Raw genomic sequence first — 19,071 nt, 5'->3', positions numbered from 1 at the left:
GTAGACGTGCCTTCCTAGTATATCCGGGACGAGACGAACTCAAAGCTTACCACATCCTGTACATAGTTCCTGCCTGTCTTTGTGTTTGTTAGTCGTTCCTGTCTGGCTACTGAACTTGATACGGCGACACGCAAGTCAGAACTTGAACCAAACTGCTACCGTCTTTATGGCGGACTGCCTGTCTTCGGTGCCGTAACTGGGCAACTCACTTTCGACTAGCAACTCGTACGCCTTACCAACTATTGGAGATGAAACAAACTCGCACGTCTGTGGCGATATTCCTTTTGCCGATCAACACGAAAGCCCTTCAAGCGAGCTCCGACCGTCGAAACAGCGGAAGTACACGCGGCGAAGCGCAAACAAATCAGCAGAGAACGCAACTGCGGACAAAGACCCGCGCGCCAGCGAGAAAGGCACCGGGAGGAAACTTTGTTTCTTTAAACGCCTTTTTCCTTTTCCGGCGGACGGCTTCTGTCGACAGCAGGGCATTCACGGATAGATATGCTGCTCGGCACTCGATGATTACAGCTGCTTTTCTTAGCAGTTGGAGCCCTGCTGATGATTTCATTTCCTTTTCGCTGGGGAGGACTTACTATTGTAGCTGCTGGTGATAATGGCCACGTCTCAATTAGAGGCCCTTTCCTTCTAGTGTGGATGGCCATGCGCGTCAAAACTAAGGACGAGGAACGCCAGCTGTCGTAAGCTGTTGTTGACACGATTACGAAAAATACCCAACTTTGTGTTTCCTGCCAACGCTTGTTCAAATATCACGTCAGTCATTTCTATGGGAAGTTCGGGGCGTTTAAGGGTCTTTTTTGTTGCAGTTACTTGACAACAATACAGAACAAATACAGCGCTTTTACCGCGAGGGTAATATAGTTCCGTTGTAAATTACTCTCAAAATGTTAAGAATTAAATTACGTAATATTACAGGAGTTTTACTTGCTGCGAATGTTGTTATAAAACGATAAAAAAAACATTATACCCAACCAAATTATTTCGCAAAACATTTTTTTCTTCTAAATATGTATTATTGTCTTTAAATAGATACTATTTATTTAATAGAAGGTAAACACATTTTAATCTCTTATTTTGAACGTAAAAATTATATCAAATACGATATTTTAATATTGGTACTTTATGACATTAGTGTCGCAAAATTTTTAAAATAAAAAACAAACTTGTAATTTTTCGCCTCTCAAAGCAATTGAGTGATAGTGACATCTTCACCTAATTTAGTTATTGTCTTTATTTCAAAGCGACACCATTCTATGAACTCCAATCTGTCGACAATTCATTTCGCTGAATAAAATCCTAGGGCAATGTTTCGCCTATTAAGGTTACCACAAAGCTTAACGACAGTCGTAATTGCAGGACGGAGATCTGACGCCTTGTAACCACGTGGCAAAAGAAATGCCGTACTTTGTTAAGTCTCGAAACATAAAACAAAACTTTTAAAACCTTGTACGTGGGAAACTTTCGACAACCGTCGTACTATACGTAAAAAAGTACAGTTAAGAAAAGTTGCAGTCTATATATTTTACTGGTAAAATGGCCAAAATAGAGAGAGTGGTGTAGCCGAACATAAAAGGTAAAATTGAAATGACCGACTTCGCTTTGTTGCTTTTGTGGGCCCCAGCGGATTTTTCTCTCTCAAGTTCCCGTGAAAGCGAGGCTGCAATAAAAAAAACATTTATCGCCTCACTTAAATGTCTTGCAGGAGTGTGGGAATTTTTATGTGACATTTCGAATTTGATTGAAAGTGACTGTAAGGGTAATTATTGTAAATTTGTAGCATGTTTTTTTTTTAAAAGAATTGACTGTTAAATAAAGCCTCCCATAAAGTTTTCTATTGCGTACACATGACCCCCAAAACGCCACACAAGAAACGGCTAATGAAAACGCGGGTAACAGTCAAAGAACAAATTTTCTGTAAACGAAAAACCAAACCATAAATATCACGAAGTCGCACGTAAACACACAACAAACCGCATTTAAATCGCCTCTAACCGACCGAACAAATCATACACGACAAGCAAAGAATCCTCATTTAGGTCAGGAAACAAAACTGCACAAACGAAGCTGCAGCCAAACTTAAAATCGGCAGATACAGTCAGTTTGGTAAAGAAACCACAACAATTTGTAAATAACTTGCAGTCACCTGACACAACAGTATTTATCTAAAATTCCATAGCTAAGCTCTTTTATATGTATTACACCTGTCACAACTGTCAGCAACAAACACTCAAGTACAACGGGCAAGGTAAATTGTAAACTAATTGCGAAAGTTTACGTCACCCAATTGAAAACAACTAGTCTTTTTGATTGTGACATAACAGGACAATTGTGACGTTTACCTTAACTTTCGCCAAAGCGAACGTAATTTCTACATTTTGCATAAAACTTGCGCAACAAAGAAGAATTATTTCTTGATTTACACAAGGCAAAATTCAGATCATTTTATGTAGAATTATTCTGATTGTTTTAAAGTAGACATATGGAACCAGCATTTGAGTTTGTGTGAAATACATACCGTACATTGACTTGTCGGTTAAATACGGTGCGCGTATGTGGTTTTGGTTTGGCGGGAACCAAATATTTGTAAATAACAAATGTTTGTGATGGAAAATAACCTAACGCAATGTAATTGTAATTTCTGTCTTTTTTGCTGCAAGTGCACTGTGTATACCTTCTGTCGGTCTGCCTATTGCAAGTAAACTGAACCGTTTCACAGACCAAAGTATAATTTTCATTTTATCACGATATAGATTATTAATGTACACTGTACAGCTAGGGTTTATTTTACTACTAGATGTATTCATGTATGTATCATGTGTGCACTTAGTTATGAATAAAATATTTGTTTTATTTCCAACAGTAACATTTATTGTAAATATGAAATGACAGATGATACTAGTGGTAATGTTTTAGGCGGTGATTTGAATGATGATGATGATGTGTCTCTGATGATCAGTGCTGTGGTTGCATGTGAAGAAAACCTTAAAGCGAAAGCTGAAAATGATGCAGTGACAAGCGAAGAAAAACAAACAAACAACCATCAAAATTCAGATGCCAAGGAAGCTGTTTCAAATAGGCAATGTAATCCTGTATCTAATTCCAAGCCAGATCTTCTAAATGAAAAAAGTCTGAATGATCAATATGATGCAATTGAACAGACTGTTAGGAAAAATACTGAAACCTTAAGGAAGCTTAAACTTGTGAAAAATCACAAAGAAAAGGTTGGTCTCTGTGCTAACCATGCTAATAAGAATATTTCTTTACTTATTTTGATTCTACAGAACAACATCAAATCCCTTGAACTGCTGATACAGAAATGGAGAAAAGCATCTCAAATTGCACTAATTGAGCTTCTTGAATATGCCCCTAAAGAACCTGAGACAACTTTGGGGCAGCTTATAACTTACCTTGGTATTGATCATGAAACTATAAAGTTTGACCAGCAAACACAAAGCTTTATGACGAAAAGCCAAGGTTCTTTATAGCATTATGCTGAGTAGTTTTAACAGTGTACATATTTTATTTATTTGATTATTCGTTGTTCCCTTTTTCCAGCAGTAAAACATATCTTTTACTTATGTCTCAAATGTAACATTAATTCTTCTGTTACCATTCAGTGACACATTAGTTACTACACAGTACAAAAGTAGTTTATTAAACAATCCAAACCACAGTAAACCATGAAACTTTCATTGGCACAGCTTTGATTCCAGAACAAAAGTGTCTTTGCTACAACATCATAGTTTCAATGCAACATCATAGTTTCAATGTGTAGTTGCACAATAAGACTACTAGAAGTGCTTTTTAACAAACCGAATGACAAAATGAGAAAGTTTACTTCTTAGTGTTGCGATGCGCCGTTTTTAATAGTCAATCACATGATTTTGGAGAATCATTTGTTGCTAGTACACTTGCATATCATAAAGGAACTTGCCACACACACAAATTGAAAAAAAGCAATAACACAAACACCACTTGTAATGGAAATTTTTCTAAATTGACTGAGATTTTATGAAACTGCTTCTACTTCTCTGGAACTGAATCCAGGAAAATCGCAAATTTCTGAAGACGTTGCTGAACAGGACGGACCCACAGCAGTTTGTTTGTGAATATTCAGTGCTGCTTTGTGTATGCTTTTGACATAATCAGGAAGACCTAAACAACACATAGAAGTTAGGTGAAAATTTGTATAGAGCAGTGGTACCAAACATTTTGTAACAACAGGCCCATTTCATGAATGAAACATGTCTGTAGGCCAGTGGTTCTTAACTTGTTACAGGCCATAGATCACTAGCCTTATTTGAAGAATGTTGTTGGCTATCTTATTAAGTAAGGATAAAGAGTACAAAAATTATTTAGTCATTAAACATATTTCTTCAAAACCGCACATTGAGACATAAAAATGACAGCTAACATTTAGAATGAAAATTGATATCCTTCAAACCTAATTTCCTGCAATTCCATGAATGTTTAAGTGCTTATCCAGTTTGTCACCAAACATAGTAATCCATCTAAAAAATCATTAACCACTGGAACCATTTCCCAAAGCTCAGGTTGGTAACCAATGTTTCAGAAGCATGCTAAGTGTCACTAAACCTAAAACCATGCGTTTGGAACTCGCGACTATAACACATTGTATGTATAATAAAATTTAAAAGTCAAAACATCCCTAAACAGTAAAGTTTCTTTAAAACAATCATGCCAGTTGAATACCACAACTGTGCTTGTCCTGTTTACACTGTGTAATAATTAAAACCAGTATACTTTTACATAAGAATACTAAAGTAAACCGGTTTATGAACCAAATACCTTTCCAGGTAGTGCAAAGCTGGCAATTTGGCCACATTTTTTGCCAGTTAGTGTGCCCCTAATTAACAAAGTAGGAAATAGGCCACGACGCCTATATGTGCAGGTACAAACGGATTTTGCGTTTTTTTTTTGCCATTAAGCGCATTGATGTAATGTTAATTTTTTCGGTTGATGTACTAAGTTTTGGTTTTGCCAAATCTGTTCAGCTGTATTCGCCGAATAATGTTTTCGATTCGATCGAAGAAAAGGCGTCTAGGACACAAAAAATAGTGTGTCTGCCTTTTAAATGTGAACTTTATTTGTATTTAAGACGCAAACCACGTCTTTTCCACCTAATGGTGCCACACCATAATTGAAACATGCGTTAATCAGTTTTTACAGAGCATTATCGTTATGTCCACTGCCGGCAAAAGGTGTGTTACAAATGCACGGCTTCAAATTATTGGGTTTATTCGGCAATAACTCGCTAGTTCTAGCGAAAGTTTCGTTTGGAACGCAGCAGGTGGATCTTTGCAAAGAAAGGCCAAGTAGAAAAAAAATACACACAGTCGTACATTCAGGGGATAAACATCCCACTTTCATGTAATTGTAATGTAGCAGCCAGGGCATTAAGGCCAAGAGTGATTTAAATTATTCTTAACTAGAGTTGATTCGTACTCCAGAGGTGTGCAACCTGCAGTCCCCGCAAACATTTTAAAAAGATGTGTGTTGCCCGCTAAACTATTCCAGTGTACTGCTAGCGACTGTACTTGTTAACTCAGTATATACGTGTTTGTTGCGCTGCAATAAATATAATAAAGGTGTGGACCGCGGTTTATTCATGGCCATTGGCCCAGAAGTGATAAGGGCTGTACACCCCCGTTCTGAAGAGAATACAACCCAATACTGTTTGTGCGACCTTCAAAGTACAACGCTGCTTCGTGACGTAACAGTACAAGTATATGACGTATTAACAGCACATTGTGTTGTGACGTTAAATGTGCCACCTCGCGTTTCGTTAACTCTAGGCGCCAGTGATGACTACACAATACCTGTCAACAGCAAATGAATAGAAACAACAGTCGCTGCGAACAAAAATAAATTTTAGGTGTTTATTTTCATACCAGCTGAAACTACCCATGCGGACAGAGACGAAGGGATTGAAGTCTGTGGGTCATCACAGTATGTCAGAAGGTAATCCAATCCCGGCTCATCCAAATGGGTGTGAGGCTTAATTACAATGTCGGAGACGTACAAAGGAACTCGCACATACTTTTTGTTCTGAGCACATTTCGGGTGATCGACTGACCTTTGGACAGAACAGAGTTTACTAGATTACATATTCCCTATGTTACAAGACTTAGCTTACCTGGACAAAAGTGCCAATACATTTGCCTCTTTGTAAATCTGTAGACATAAAAAGAGCATTTTTTTAGAGTTACACATACACACAATGTAGTACATTTATCAAGGAAATAGCAAACTATGTATTAACAGATATTTTGCCAATTCTAATTTACAGTCACATTTATTCACACAGTGTGGAAAAGCATAATTGACATATTTTGACCAAACTGCAGCTTGCAGAGAACAACATATTAGGAAAATATTTCATGCTAAATTTAGTTTCACACAAGGTAAAATACTATACAAAAGGGTATTATGATGTCACACAGTTACTGTCAAAAACAAAGGATTTTACATCATAATGGATAATTGGCCTATGATAAAAAATGTCTGTTTTCTAACTAATTAGCTGAAAGTGGGGTTTTATTTCAACCATGATGTAAAAAAAACTTACAAACATGGGAAAGCAAAAATCCAAACCAAGAAAGAAAAGGTCTGACAGTAAGAAAGGCCAAGAGCGATATTTCGTCAGTAACTTTCTAAGACAACCTGGCAAAACAAGATCTGGAATAAGGTATTCCAAAAAAAGGAGAGCTGAATCTTCATCTGAATCAATCTTTGGGTCTTTGATGAACTCTTCAGGATGTGAAAGGAAGCCAATGGGCCTAGAAACTTCCAAAGATCAGTGTAATTGCCAACAATGTAATGATAAACGCAAGAAAGAAGAAGCTAGGACTTGTACCAGCAAACATAGTGGCATGAGTATTCTTTTAAAAAGTGATACAGCATTGAATGCATCTACGCACCAACCGGCAAGCAAAACAAAAGATCCTGTCACCCACTTAGGGTCACAAGACCATGTAGAAAAAAACGACCACTGTAAGTGTATAGAGTGCAGAGCTGGAAATAATCTTAACATTACTGAAGTATTTAAATCAATGTTGCAACAAAGCATGCGCTCAATGGCCACGGATGATTACACAGAAAAAACTGATGCTGATGTCCTTGCTAAGTCATCCTTAAACATTTTAAAAAGAAAGAAATCAGCAGAAAAAACAAAGTGCGATTGTTCTGAATGCACTGGACCTACTACAAGTAGCAGCACAATATCTACAAAGCGACCAAAGAATAGCAAAGAAAAGATGGAAAATTTAAAGCCAGTGAAAAAGAAAGTGAAATTCAAAAGAAAGAAGCACCCACTAGAATCAAGCATACCTAAAGCAAAGAAAAGCAAAAAAATGGTTCAAGGTAAACCGAAGGCTAAGGCAAAATCTAAAAGAGGAAAACGAAATTCAAAGAAAAGCAAATCACTTCTACAGTTTGTGCTTAAAAAGAAACCAGCGACCAAAGACTTAACAGAATCTGCAATGGTTCCAATCGCATCATGTTCCTGTTGCAAGCGATTTCAAGAAATGATTCAATCATTCTACTACAACAAAAATGCCCATCGCAAGACAAAGTCACAGGAAAATATGCTTCGTCAATGGAAACCATGTGAGAACAGTGAATGTGGAGCAAAAATTCCAAAAGCAAGTACAGGATGGTTTCTTCACCCAAGTGCTGGAACAGCAAATAAAACTAATTCAAAACAAAAGAATACTTCAAAAACACCCATAAGTAAAAGCAAGTTTAAGGTGAAGAAAACACAAGGGCAGTCACAAAGAAAGCCTATTGCAACAAAAGCAAAAAAGCCACGGTTGAAAATTATTAAATTGAAAAGACGCAAATGTAAAGCTGGAGGTTCACGGCCACGAAAAGCAACAAAGTGGGTTCTGTTGACAGATAGGGTGATAGAAGCATTACGGAAAAAAGCAAAACAAGGTGAGAAGAAACTAGTAATCCAGGAACAAAACTGTGTGAAACCATGTACTGGAAACAAGAAACAAAATGTGACCCCAACTCCTAGTGCTGCTGGAAGAAAAACAAAAAAGGGAAAGTCTGTAAAATCGAAAAGCGACCAATCCACCAGCAACACAGATGAAGAGTTTCCTGAAATTGAAACAGGTTCAGGTGCACCAGTTCCAAGTGGTAGAATTCCAACATTCATCGCAATGGTAAAAACAGCTATCCGAGATTTAAGGCCCTTTAACATGACCAGCGAAATGGCTATTTCAAAGTATGTTGGGTTTTAAACATTGTTTTGGCACAAAGCTTTACTATCTGTTTTGTTTTTGTTCAGGTACATTGAGTTAAGATATAAGTTCAAAAATGACGAGCTTTTGGCCTACGTTCTGAAGTGGATGATTAAAATGCGGGTAGCCAAACTAAAAAATGGAAATTATTACTTTGCTGGAAAGAGGTATGTTTTTTCAAAGTTTAAGAACCACAAAGTCCAGACAACTCATTTTCTCATCATGTTTACATGTGTTAAGGCTGGTTGAAAAGAAAACAGTGGCAGTTCTAATGGTTGATAAAAGAAAACGAAAGTCCAAGCGGCGACGTAAACGAAGGTAGGGGGTTTAATTAAACTAAATTGAATTGAATAAGAAGACAAGTGTTAATAAGATACCAATTTCAGGAGCAAGGCTTACTCCAGACGTACAAAGGTATGGGACACAATTTTTTCTATTGAATAACTGTCTGTACTACACTATATATGGACCTAAAAATGCATGCCGTATATTCAGAAATATGGTAAACGTAGTCGAAAACGACGAAAGAAGAAAAGAGGAAAGAAAAAGCGCAAAAGAAAGAGCAAGAAACAGTGCCCAGACAAGTGTACCTGCGCACAAGAACTGAAAGCTAAGAAAAATCGAGTTAAACTACGCACCAAGTACATTAGAAAGAGAGGAAGGATTTACAAACAGGAGGAATATGTTTAGTATTTTACCTCTGATCTTCGGATGAATACATATTCTCTTGAATTTAATGGATACTGCAATAAAAAAAGTAACACAATATAGTGTGGTTATGCAAACATGCATGGCAGCAAAAAAAAATGTTTTCATTAATTATTTATGCTTTGTTCAAATTGCACAAAAGGTCACATAAACACTCTGTTTATGCCTTTAATTATTAACTTGCAACAACAAGTGTCCGAAAATACAAAACAAACATGGCTTCAAACTAGTGAAAAAAAATAGAATAAACTAGTGTTACTTACAGGAAAATATGAAATCCAGCGTAAAATTTGTTCCCCGGTTTCTTTGTTTTCATCAACTATACTGACATCAAGTGCCAGTTTGTCCCATTTCTGTCGATATTCAAGGTCACACTGTACGTCAAAAAACTGCCTTGCAGTAACATCATGAAATCGTCCAAACACTGTAATACATAAAGAACTTTATTAACTTCAGTTAAGATGAACATAAACTCATAACTGAGATCAGCCCTGAAGCGTCTATGCCAGCGGTTCTCAACCAGTGGGCCATGGAAGCATTTTCATTGGGCCACAGACCAATCAAAAAAATACTTTGATTTGTGTCAGTACACTCAATTTTACAAGAATAATGGTTTGGGGAGGAATTGAGAAGGAATGTGATTTTATTTGAATTAATCTATTTACGGTATAAAGTTACTTTGCGTTTCTGCAACACCTTATGTTTATGATGTAATAAACTACTTTGTGATTACAATAAAGCCAGATAGTAGCAGCATATCCATTGTCCAATTACTCTGGTCCTAACTAAAAGTGCTTGATTAAAAGAAGGGAAAGTGCTGTTTTATGATTTTTTTTTCTTTAAGTTATTTTAAACTTAACATCTGTTTAAAATATGATCTACATTTTTTTTTCTGAATCTATTTTATAGTTGTAATTTTCTTTCATATAAATTTACTGGGCCACAGAATTTTTGTTTGATGAAAATGGGCCATGAAAGAAAAAAGGTTGAGAACCACTGGTCTATGCAGACCAGCGACCACGGCATACGCCATACTGGATTATCCCGTCACCCAGCATTCACCACCATATTGCTAGAAAAATCTGGCCTACGCCTTGCTATATGGTGGTAAATGCTTGGTGACAGGCTGATTCGGCATGGCACCTTCAATGGGCCTTGCATTCTGTGATATATATATTAACTTCACATACAATTGAACAGCACAATTAATAGTCTGTAGGCTTTTTAAACTGGTGTATTAAACAAAACTCTTTAAAAGTTTGGACTGAAACTAAATTTACAGCCATAAGATCAAATTCACTCATGACACTCCAAAACAACAACCTAAAATACCAATAATTTGCAGATGTGGATTTTGATTTTTAGATACAGCAATCAGTTTGTTTGCAATGTTTTAAATTGGCAATAATTTAACACTTAAAAAGTTCACTTTTAAGTTTTCAAAACAACTTAGACTGAAACTAAAACAACGGCAAAAGAGCATATTCAGCTGAAATGTTCAGTCAAACAAAACCTTTGATGCAAGACTAGTTTTTAATCTATTTTCTTATTGTGGTTGTCTCACCTTTGTATTGCATGCAACCAGTGTTTTTGAATGGAAGTTTCCAGACCTTCAAGTTTGGTTCATTAACCACTGTTTCCCAATGTTCAGGAACATTATGTGCTGTACAGTAAAAATATTACAATTTGACAATGCATTTTCGGCAAGATTTTTTTTACCAAAGTGTTTAGAACAGTTTGTTGTATGAAACAAAACATAAAAACAGTAAAAAACAAAGCACCTGTCACAACTTCACTACTGACACTTGCATTTAACTGTTCTATTCCTTCCAGCATTTTGAGTTCATTAATGTGTCTGAAACAATATAATAACATTTTCTTGTTAATAGCAATATATATTTTTTGCAAATATATGCACATATTAAACCAATGCTTATTATTTTAGCTGAAATTAGACACACAACTGAGCAAAAGCTTAGACATACACTCAAATGTGCGAATTGCAACTACTTTTAAGGTTCAAGTTCCAAAAACAAATCACTTACTCCCAAATCTCTTCATCTTTAATTGAATTTTCCTGCCATGAAAACGAACACAGACCACCAGCTAAAATGTAAGTTGGTGGTCTGTAAGAAGTGAAGCGACGGAAAAGTAAAGCAAGAAGACGACTTTTTTCAAATCCACGATGAAACTTTTGGTAATGGCGAATAAGGTAACTCCAATAAAGTCTTTGAAAGTTGGCAAATGTGCCATTATTGAACATATAAGTTTGCCTAGTGATTTTCTGGTGTGCATTCTTCCACCGGTTGTTCCATTTTGACAGGACTTGGTGTGTTTTTACACGGCCCCAAGTTGTAACAAATTGTTTCCAAATCATAGCTGTTCGTATACACCAAATAATAACTCCATACACACGTTTCGGGTAAGTTTTTTAACGTTGTCAGAGTGGTTAACAGTGGTCACCAACTAACGTTATATCGACCTCCATTCAACTTCAGGCAAGTTGCAAACACATAAGCTTTTAATCTGCACTAAAAACAAGTAAGTGAGTTGTATTAAGGTGAAAAAAAAATGCAAATTAGTAGGGTGGTTTCGTCAAAAACAAATAAAACAAGTTTTCATGTTTAATTAAACGTTTTTTCTGTAAGCACAATTCGGTCTACAGTTTACATTTACGCTTTATTTGACTCTTAATTCACTGTCACAGTCTGTGAGTATTAGCTGTGCTGAACTTGTTACATAGCTACTAACGACTGTACGGCATCAATGGAATTCCAGTCACGCAAGTTTACTGTAGAGCGAAACAGCACCCATAAAGAAATAAACTTTGATTACAAAGTCGACGCCAGTGAAAACCTCAATGCGTGCAATTCACCGGTAACTACACACGTGCGCCGCGCAGTGACCACAAAAGTACTATTGATATCGTTGTACGCACCACTGATTTCACACCTCTGCGGCATTACCTAGTAAATTACACTTTTTTGGTTTTTATCACCAACATGTGCTGCAGAAATCGTTAATAAGGCCAATACAATAAATATTACAATTTCACAGACTGTCAGCAAAACTTGAAGTTCACACTACCGTAAAAAGTAACGTAACACAAGTAAAACGTACCTTTTTTTTGGCCGGTTTCTAAATTACATTTTACAACACAGTGCTTCAGATAAATAAACACAGATCTGCTTTTATACGTTTGTCCATTGTGACGTAATAGCACAAAAGGGTTGGCGCAAAAGCAGGACAGATTCAACAATTAAACAAGGCAAGATTACAGTAAATTTGATTTCTTCTATCAAATGGTCGATAAACGGAACGAAGTATTATACAACTTACGCTGTTCGATTTGTTTGACAAAATCGTTTGTTTACCTTACTGCCCCGGATTTGTCTCCAGTTCGCAAACATGTTACAGTTTTTTTGCAAAATTTTGCCTGGGGCAATTCTGTGTGTGAGCACGTTTGATAACAACAATCATTTCTACATGTAGTTTCTACCCAGTACCTAAATGGCTAATCTGTGTGATGGGTGGCAATAGAAAATTGCTTTGTTGGTCCATGCGATCATGGTGTTCTGTAAAATCATTGCTTCGTTTTGTGTCAGTTATTGTTTGTTGGCTTGTTCTAAAAAAGCTTCTGACAGTGCAAGTGACTAATCGAGGTATGTTTTTTTAACGTGTAGGATAGGTCCTAAAGATACTTCTTGCAAAGCAAGGTAGAAATTAAGTCGTATTAAAACTACAGGACGTATTTAACTTGACCAGACTGCAAAAGAATGTTTTCTAGATTGGGAACAATAATATAAAACACTTTGAAATCCACTGTGAACAGCCGCAATTTATATCAAATTACTGCAATTTTTACACAACTCTATAAGATATTTGTAGTTTTGCAACACACGAGTTTTTTACTTGAAAAAGCGAGCCTGGAGTAGGCCTATGTATTTCTATTTAGCAGCCTAATATGTTGCAGAAACCCGCGAAATTTCACCGCCTGAATGTCCACCTTTACCATACCTTGAGGGAAACAAAGATTGTGAGCTGAAAATGCAGGTAATTAAAATGTTAGTTATTTATCCAAAAAAGCGTTGTATGTTGTTTGTTGTCATATCATTTTGTCGTTCGGTCATCAGTTTTCTAGTTTTGTTGACAAAGAGTTAAACGTGTAATCTTTTTGTTGCAGTGGATGAGAAAAATGTGGAAATCCGATCAGTGCTACGCTGACTGGGAAGTGGATGGCAGCGAATGTTCATTTTACAAATACCTCAGCGAAGTCGAACAATGGTGCCCTCGCTTCAATGCTCAAAGCGCTGGATTGCAAATGAAAAGCACAATCAAAAATGAGTTTGTAAGCATATTGAACTGAGTTGAGTTTATTTCGTCCGGTGAATCGAATCGCCGGAAATAGCTGCGCAACGTTGAGAGTTTATTTTGGGCTAAATCTAAATGCAGTTGATATAAGAAATATTTGAAAAGCCTAAAAAACTATGAGATGAAATGGTAAGGTATAACGGCTTGAATATAGTGTACTTTCCGTTTTGTTTAACCGGCAAATATAACAATGAAGTCAAAAACACCCAGTAAGGGACGTCGAAACATTGAGTGTTTTGTTTATATTGGCCAGTTGAACAAAAAGGAAAGTATAACTTGTTGTGTGTAGGCAGAAGTTCGGGATGACTTGACGGATTTGTATAAGATGTTCGGCAATCAAATTCACTTTCAATGGATCAAACAGAGAGTCCAAAGAATGGAGGTGAACTGGATTGCAGCAGGACAAGCGTTCGCAGCAAAGTTCAAGACCAAGCGGAAAAAGAAAAAGGTAAATACTAACTGTGTGGCAAACAGTAGTCTAGTTGCTGTAAGAGTATATGGTTTGGAAAAGTGTAAGAATATTTCTTATCTATATGCATTTTTTGATCTTGTTTCTATTTCTACATTTGAACATTCAAATTAATGCGTTAGTAACCAAAAATAAAGTAAGTAAACGCGTTTAATGTCTTTTCCATGAAGTGTTTTAAAAATTACCGGGTATAATGATTACTAGTTTTATTAGTTCTATACGTATATACCACATTTTAACTTTCGAGTTAATTATTGCGTAAGTAGCCAAAGATAAAGTATAATGAATCGCGTTTAACCTCTTTTTCATGAAATTTTGCATCATATTATAGTTACGAAGAGGTCAAAAAGTGTTCCAAAATTTACCGGGCATAACGAATTCTGTTTAGGTGTTACTGCATATGGGACTTTTAGCGGACGAAAGTGGATGGAAACTTGGTAAAGGAGCATTTAAAGGTTCTCCACTCGGCGAACTTGTTCAATGGGCCGATGTCATGACATCATTGTTCGTCATGGGTCATGACATAGCCGTCAGTCTTTCGACAAGAGATTTAGGCAGGTAAAAATACAAATATTTTCTTGTTGCAATACTGTCACCTCTTTCTAATATTTACCAACGGCGCTTATGGTAACATAAAGTTATAAATCAGACATATTGTATTATTACATCAGGTTGTTATTTCTATGTCCTGTCGACTTTTATGTTTGCATTTATAGAATTTTCGGAAAAAACTGCCCGCCACGAGAAACTGTAGTGGACATAATCTACATTGATATACTTGGTATGCGAATGCTGAGGAATAACTTTAACAACAAGTTCCATTTGATTCAGTAAGTCTACAACAAATGCGTTTATGCGCCTTAGTCGCTAAGATGTATCTCTTGGAATTAAACACAATATTAGTCACTTGTGGTGCTGCAACTATTTATTTCGCATGTTTCTAAGGTGCAAGCTGAGACCCGTGGATAGTTTTGGCACCGAACCGGAGTTTAACAATCCGGCGTACGCGGCACGGAAGGGTTTAACAACTGAATGGGGAATGTGGAATTTATCACCGAAACAGTTCAACAACATGTTCCGTGAGTGTTTTGCCAAGTTAAAAACAATTTTGTACCGCAAATTCAATACATCCAAACCTTTTACTTTATAGTATACGGGTCAGTATTGTAGCGCCACTTCAATAATCGCCTTATTTGTTTAGTTAGTTACGCAACCTCCCAGTCAGAAATGGTTTTACGACCTTAATCTGGTGTGATCCGAAAGGTCTTTCACACATGCTGTACCAATAATTTATCCCCTATTTCCGCCCGAAAAGGTAACGCCGGGTCTCTATTTGATAATGTGTTATAATTAGGGATGTACCGATTATTTGGTTTGCGGAATAAGCCATTTTTATTAAGAGTATCTTTTAGAACACAAATTTAAAGCGTGAAACGTGTGCTTCTACAATAAGGTACCACACAATATTTTTCTAATGTTGACTTACAGCCCACACCCCGGACAATACATTTCTTGGTTTCGTCATTGAACAGCAAGTCGACACATTGGAACAAATGGACAAGGAAAATATTGCACTAGTGTACGGAAAGGATGAACACTATTTTGAGGTTGCCCGATTTTCTCACCTATAATGTAACGTTTATTCGATGTTTTATAAATTATATGTATTTGAGTCAAGCAAATCAGGCCATTGGGTGAATTTCCTGTCCCTTTTCTATTTAGAAAATATTTGCACTTACATTAAATTTTTTGTATGTACGGACCAGTGTAAACTGTAAAGCATGGTGAGGTGTTTATCATTCTCAATGATTTGCATCAAACTTGCTTTTGTTGTGACCAGGATCTTGTATTTAAACAATGTCGACATTTTATTCGTAAATCTACAATCTAAGTAGAAAATAAAAAGAAATTGCATGCATATGACATTGCCATGGCAATGGGACACGGGGTAATGTCCATCTGGTTACGCCACTGATACTATTAAATGTTTATTCCCACCAGGGCAAGTCCGAGTATCTGGGTGCTATTTACGATGCTGGATTGCAAATTCATGGCACAATCAGCGCCAGATCATCCAAACACGTGCCGAAGTATGTTGTCAACCACGGGGTGATTCCTGGAAACCAGCTTCAGGCTCTCTTGGGAAAAACTAAGGTGTTTGTGGGTCTGGGTGACCCGGGTGAAGGGCCAGCGGCGCTTGAAGCTATCGCCAACGGTGCCGTATTTCTAAATCCAAAGTTTGCTGACGGATCCCCACAAGCTATTGCGTTCAATGAAGGGTACAAGGCAAGTTGTTTTAAGACATTTTAGTTATGCTTTAGTATTATTTGTATCATAAGTTCTGATGTGTTTTTGACTAATCATGGTACGTCAGGCCTATTAAAGGCGTTATACCGAATTAGCCGGTCTCCCAAGCATTCCCATGTGGCAAAGTACAGGCGAGAAAAATCTAGCCTGCGGTGGGATTCGAACCCACGACAGGGCTGATCCCGGTATAAATATATGCATCTTAGTGTTTTTGTGTATTCTTCATAAATATTAATCTTAGGGCAAACCAACAAGACGCCGCCCTCACTCGCAACATCCTTATGCAGAGGTTTTTATAGGTAAGTCAAATAATATTAACATGCTTTAGTCTTAACATGCTTATGATTTTTGAAACAGAGGCATATTTGTCGAGAATCGGACTACAATTTCCAAGGCTGTAAAATTTAATTATGTCTGATAAAACATAAAGAAGCGCACAGATACTTCAGTAACTGATGTATTTAAGCTGTTCCTGTAGTTTCTTCTCGTTGCATTACACACTTGCAGAAAACACTTTGCGACAATTGTTCTTATGGATCCAACCATAGGGCTGGTTTTGGGCTTGGGGTTTCTTAAAAAAAACGGTCTTGATTCGGGCCTGACTTTACACTCTGTGTCAGTATTCTTTGAATAAATTTAACTAGCTAAGTAGCCAGTTGTTGGACTTAGCCTAATGTCAGATAGCCCTAAAACGCCTTGTTCAAGACCAATCGTCCATTATTGTATATTGTGTTTATTGTCTTAGTCTTTCCTGAGGCTTCAACTCAATGCACAGCAGGCATGTGAATCAAACTTTCGGGCCTAAACGGGCTTCTTAAAAACAATATAGATTTTGGTCAGGTTCGGACTCGGGCTCCAATTTCAGGCCAGTTTTTAACTCTGGACCCAACGGTCATAGGAACCTTGCTTTTACATACAAAAAAGCTTATGGAGCTCATAGCTGTCTGGCCTTGATTTTCGATTTAACTTTTGGGTTCGAATAAAATCCTTTACATTGTTTTTACACTTCGACTTTCTTCGTTTTAGGTTCACCTCACGTTCGAATGGTTGATATGAGTGACGTCGAATCAGTGAAGCGCATCGTAACTGACATTATCCAGTCACCTGATGTAAGTACAATATTGCAACATGAATGCATATTAGGATGGCAGCAAAATTTTGCTTTTGCTAAGTTATAGCTTGTAGCGTTTTGGCTGTTCCTCTTAGTACAGTGCTAAATGTAGAAGAATACACCACATTTTGATTATTGTCTGCTGTATCATAGATTCTTAATTTACTAACAAAAATTTACTAATTTTTTCCTACTGAAATAAAATACATAGAGCTGTATATGCAATAACTAAGAAGCATTCTAAACCACAAACGTCATATGAGACCGGTAACAGATGAAGCATATGTAGCAAAAGCGTATTGATCAAAGCAATATCGCCAGTACATAAATTACATTTAAATATAAATTGAGTTGTACACCTTTGCGTGGAGTTTGTTTTTACCGCCATACGTCGCTGTACAACCGAAAGTCGCGTATTCCTGAATCAGAGGTTTTGTTTGATCAGGTCGGCCCGTATTTGCCACACGAGTTTACGTGGCTCGGAATGATCGAACGACTCGCCCACCAAGTGGAGATGCAAGATTTCTGCCGCAAGAAGAATGAAGTTTGGCCACCACTGTCTGCTATGCAGGTATTTTAAAAACCAGCTGTCAAGGCGAAAGTTAATTTGTAAACGCAAAATGACAGTTTTTCTACCAATTTTATACGTAAAGGTTATTTTATCGTTTTTTTTGTGGTCAGGTGATCGTAAGCAGCCAATCAGAGACGTGTGTTGATTCATGTCAGTCACGAGGTCTTGTCTGTGAGCCCGCCTACTTTTCCGAAATTAACAGCAAAGCAACATTCCGAAAATTGTCCATCAATTGCAATCAGTTTCTGATTCCTGAAACAAATGATGAGGACAGCGCCTATCCCGCGTATAGGGACAATTTGTAAGATGTTGTTTTTTAATTTTGTATGCGTATATAATCCAATCCAATAAAAATCTATGATCGCTTGTAAGATGTTCGCCGGAGGGCGCCAAAGATCAGACTGCCAAAATTGCTATTGCAAAAACCAACCGTAATATCAGCAAAAATGTATCTTTGCAGATGTTATTTGCAGAGCAACAATCAAATATTCAGCTGCGCTGGTCGTCAAACGAACGCTCGTCGTCTCTGCCCTTGTCGAGATTATTTGAAGGGACAAGTTGCACTGTGTAAAGACTGTCTGTTACCTTAACCTCTGGTATATTTCTATGGCGCCTTCTCCAAAATCAGGCTGGGTTGGTGTTTCACTATAGGTTCGATTATTCTATCAGAAAGGGGTTTTCTGTGATTCTGTGCTAGTGCTAGCAATATTGTTCAGCCCTAGATATTGCACGAGTGTTGTGTTATTCTGTCTGCTAATGTGCGACTGTTTTACATTTTATTCGATAAGACTGCTCTATTTCCATGTGCATGCTAAATCTATCCACACAAAGGCAATTTTGTTTACATGACCCACTTCAAATACATATAAGCTTAAATTTGTCTGTTGGTATATGTTTATGCGAAGATATGATGCTTCGATACGGTGTATTGAATTACATTAATTATGATCTAATAATGTTTTATTATCGTTTGCTCGTTGAGAACAGAGATCTAGTCTTCCAACAATTTCTGATTCTTCAATTGTTTGTGTATATGTTCCAGGCCCCACGAGAGAGAGAGAGAGAGAGAGGTGCAGCCAGTGCGCCGTACCAGGGCAGGGCCTATAAGGTTCTAAGGCACCCATGAATACCAACACTAAAATGGGCAATTATTATTTTTTACTGTTTCTATGAAGCTGAAAAGTGTTGGTGTAATTGTCAAGCAGAGCATTTTGGTTATCTCTTTGATACAAATGAAAACCAATCTTAT

General features: G+C 37.1%; 4 protein-coding genes across 4 annotated transcripts; 3 read left to right on the top strand and 1 right to left on the bottom strand.

Annotated features, from left to right (window-relative positions):
* Positions 1 to 2,882: 2,882 nt before the first annotated feature.
* Positions 2,883 to 3,592, top strand: LOC145224222 (swi5-dependent recombination DNA repair protein 1 homolog). The gene is made up of 2 exons (XM_080090668.1): positions 2,883 to 3,239; positions 3,300 to 3,592. Exons 1-2 carry the CDS (start codon positions 2,901 to 2,903, stop codon positions 3,501 to 3,503), a joined length of 543 nt encoding a protein of 180 aa, XP_079946794.1. The 5' UTR covers positions 2,883 to 2,900; the 3' UTR covers positions 3,504 to 3,592.
* Positions 3,593 to 3,650: 58 nt separating this feature from the next.
* Positions 3,651 to 11,554, bottom strand: LOC145224221 (stAR-related lipid transfer protein 7, mitochondrial-like). Its single transcript, XM_080090667.1, has 8 exons — positions 11,039 to 11,554; positions 10,775 to 10,848; positions 10,558 to 10,656; positions 9,257 to 9,417; positions 8,984 to 9,028; positions 6,176 to 6,213; positions 5,931 to 6,115; positions 3,651 to 4,173 (listed from the first exon to the last, which is right to left on the bottom strand). The coding sequence occupies exons 1-8, from the start codon at positions 11,368 to 11,370 to the stop codon at positions 4,028 to 4,030; spliced, it is 1,080 nt and encodes a 359-aa protein (XP_079946793.1). The 5' UTR covers positions 11,371 to 11,554; the 3' UTR covers positions 3,651 to 4,027.
* LOC145224220 (uncharacterized) lies at positions 6,439 to 9,078 on the top strand. Its single transcript, XM_080090666.1, has 5 exons — positions 6,439 to 8,269; positions 8,333 to 8,452; positions 8,526 to 8,603; positions 8,672 to 8,699; positions 8,781 to 9,078. The coding sequence occupies exons 1-5, from the start codon at positions 6,612 to 6,614 to the stop codon at positions 8,973 to 8,975; spliced, it is 2,079 nt and encodes a 692-aa protein (XP_079946792.1). The 5' UTR covers positions 6,439 to 6,611; the 3' UTR covers positions 8,976 to 9,078.
* An 851-nt stretch (positions 11,555 to 12,405) lies between the features above and the next one.
* Positions 12,406 to 18,828, top strand: LOC145223078 (alpha-1,6-mannosylglycoprotein 6-beta-N-acetylglucosaminyltransferase A-like). Its single transcript, XM_080089389.1, has 14 exons — positions 12,406 to 12,655; positions 12,967 to 13,046; positions 13,177 to 13,341; positions 13,654 to 13,812; positions 14,222 to 14,391; positions 14,550 to 14,663; positions 14,779 to 14,912; positions 15,322 to 15,440; positions 15,835 to 16,119; positions 16,382 to 16,439; positions 17,167 to 17,249; positions 17,697 to 17,822; positions 17,933 to 18,123; positions 18,283 to 18,828. Exons 1-14 carry the CDS (start codon positions 12,520 to 12,522, stop codon positions 18,410 to 18,412), a joined length of 1,950 nt encoding a protein of 649 aa, XP_079945515.1. The 5' UTR covers positions 12,406 to 12,519; the 3' UTR covers positions 18,413 to 18,828.
* Positions 18,829 to 19,071: the final 243 nt, after the last annotated feature.

This window comes from Phallusia mammillata, chromosome 4 (assembly GCF_965637545.1).
Source record: "Phallusia mammillata chromosome 4, kaPhaMamm4.hap1.1, whole genome shotgun sequence".
Lineage (NCBI taxonomy): Eukaryota > Metazoa > Chordata > Ascidiacea > Phlebobranchia > Ascidiidae > Phallusia > Phallusia mammillata.
The sequence above is the reverse complement of the archived record's forward strand: the minus strand, read 5'-3'. Positions and strand labels throughout refer to the sequence as shown.

What these genes read in the sequence shown, in the direction of transcription:
- LOC145224222 (XM_080090668.1), top strand. Translation starts at nt 2,901, where the DNA reads ATGACAGATGATACTAGTGGTAATGTTTTAGGCGGTGATTTGAATGAT. An exon ending in TGAAAAATCACAAAGAAAAG is followed by an intron (nt 3,240 to 3,299) that starts GTTGGTCTCTGT and finishes TTGATTCTACAG; the next exon opens with AACAACATCAAATCCCTTGA.
- LOC145224220 (XM_080090666.1), top strand. Translation starts at nt 6,612, where the DNA reads ATGGGAAAGCAAAAATCCAAACCAAGAAAGAAAAGGTCTGACAGTAAG. An exon ending in AAGCGGCGACGTAAACGAAG is followed by an intron (nt 8,604 to 8,671) that starts GTAGGGGGTTTA and finishes TACCAATTTCAG; the next exon opens with GAGCAAGGCTTACTCCAGAC. An exon ending in CTTACTCCAGACGTACAAAG is followed by an intron (nt 8,700 to 8,780) that starts GTATGGGACACA and finishes CCGTATATTCAG; the next exon opens with AAATATGGTAAACGTAGTCG.
- LOC145224221 (XM_080090667.1), bottom strand. Translation starts at nt 11,370, where the DNA reads ATGATTTGGAAACAATTTGTTACAACTTGGGGCCGTGTAAAAACACAC. An exon ending in TGGTTGCATGCAATACAAAG is followed by an intron (nt 9,418 to 10,557) that starts GTGAGACAACCA and finishes TATGTATTACAG; the next exon opens with TGTTTGGACGATTTCATGAT. An exon ending in TATTCATCCGAAGATCAGAG is followed by an intron (nt 6,214 to 8,983) that starts GTAAAATACTAA and finishes TTATGTCTACAG; the next exon opens with ATTTACAAAGAGGCAAATGT.
- LOC145223078 (XM_080089389.1), top strand. Translation starts at nt 12,520, where the DNA reads ATGGGTGGCAATAGAAAATTGCTTTGTTGGTCCATGCGATCATGGTGT. An exon ending in AGTGCAAGTGACTAATCGAG is followed by an intron (nt 12,656 to 12,966) that starts GTATGTTTTTTT and finishes AATATGTTGCAG; the next exon opens with AAACCCGCGAAATTTCACCG. An exon ending in CCCGCGTATAGGGACAATTT is followed by an intron (nt 18,124 to 18,282) that starts GTAAGATGTTGT and finishes GTATCTTTGCAG; the next exon opens with ATGTTATTTGCAGAGCAACA.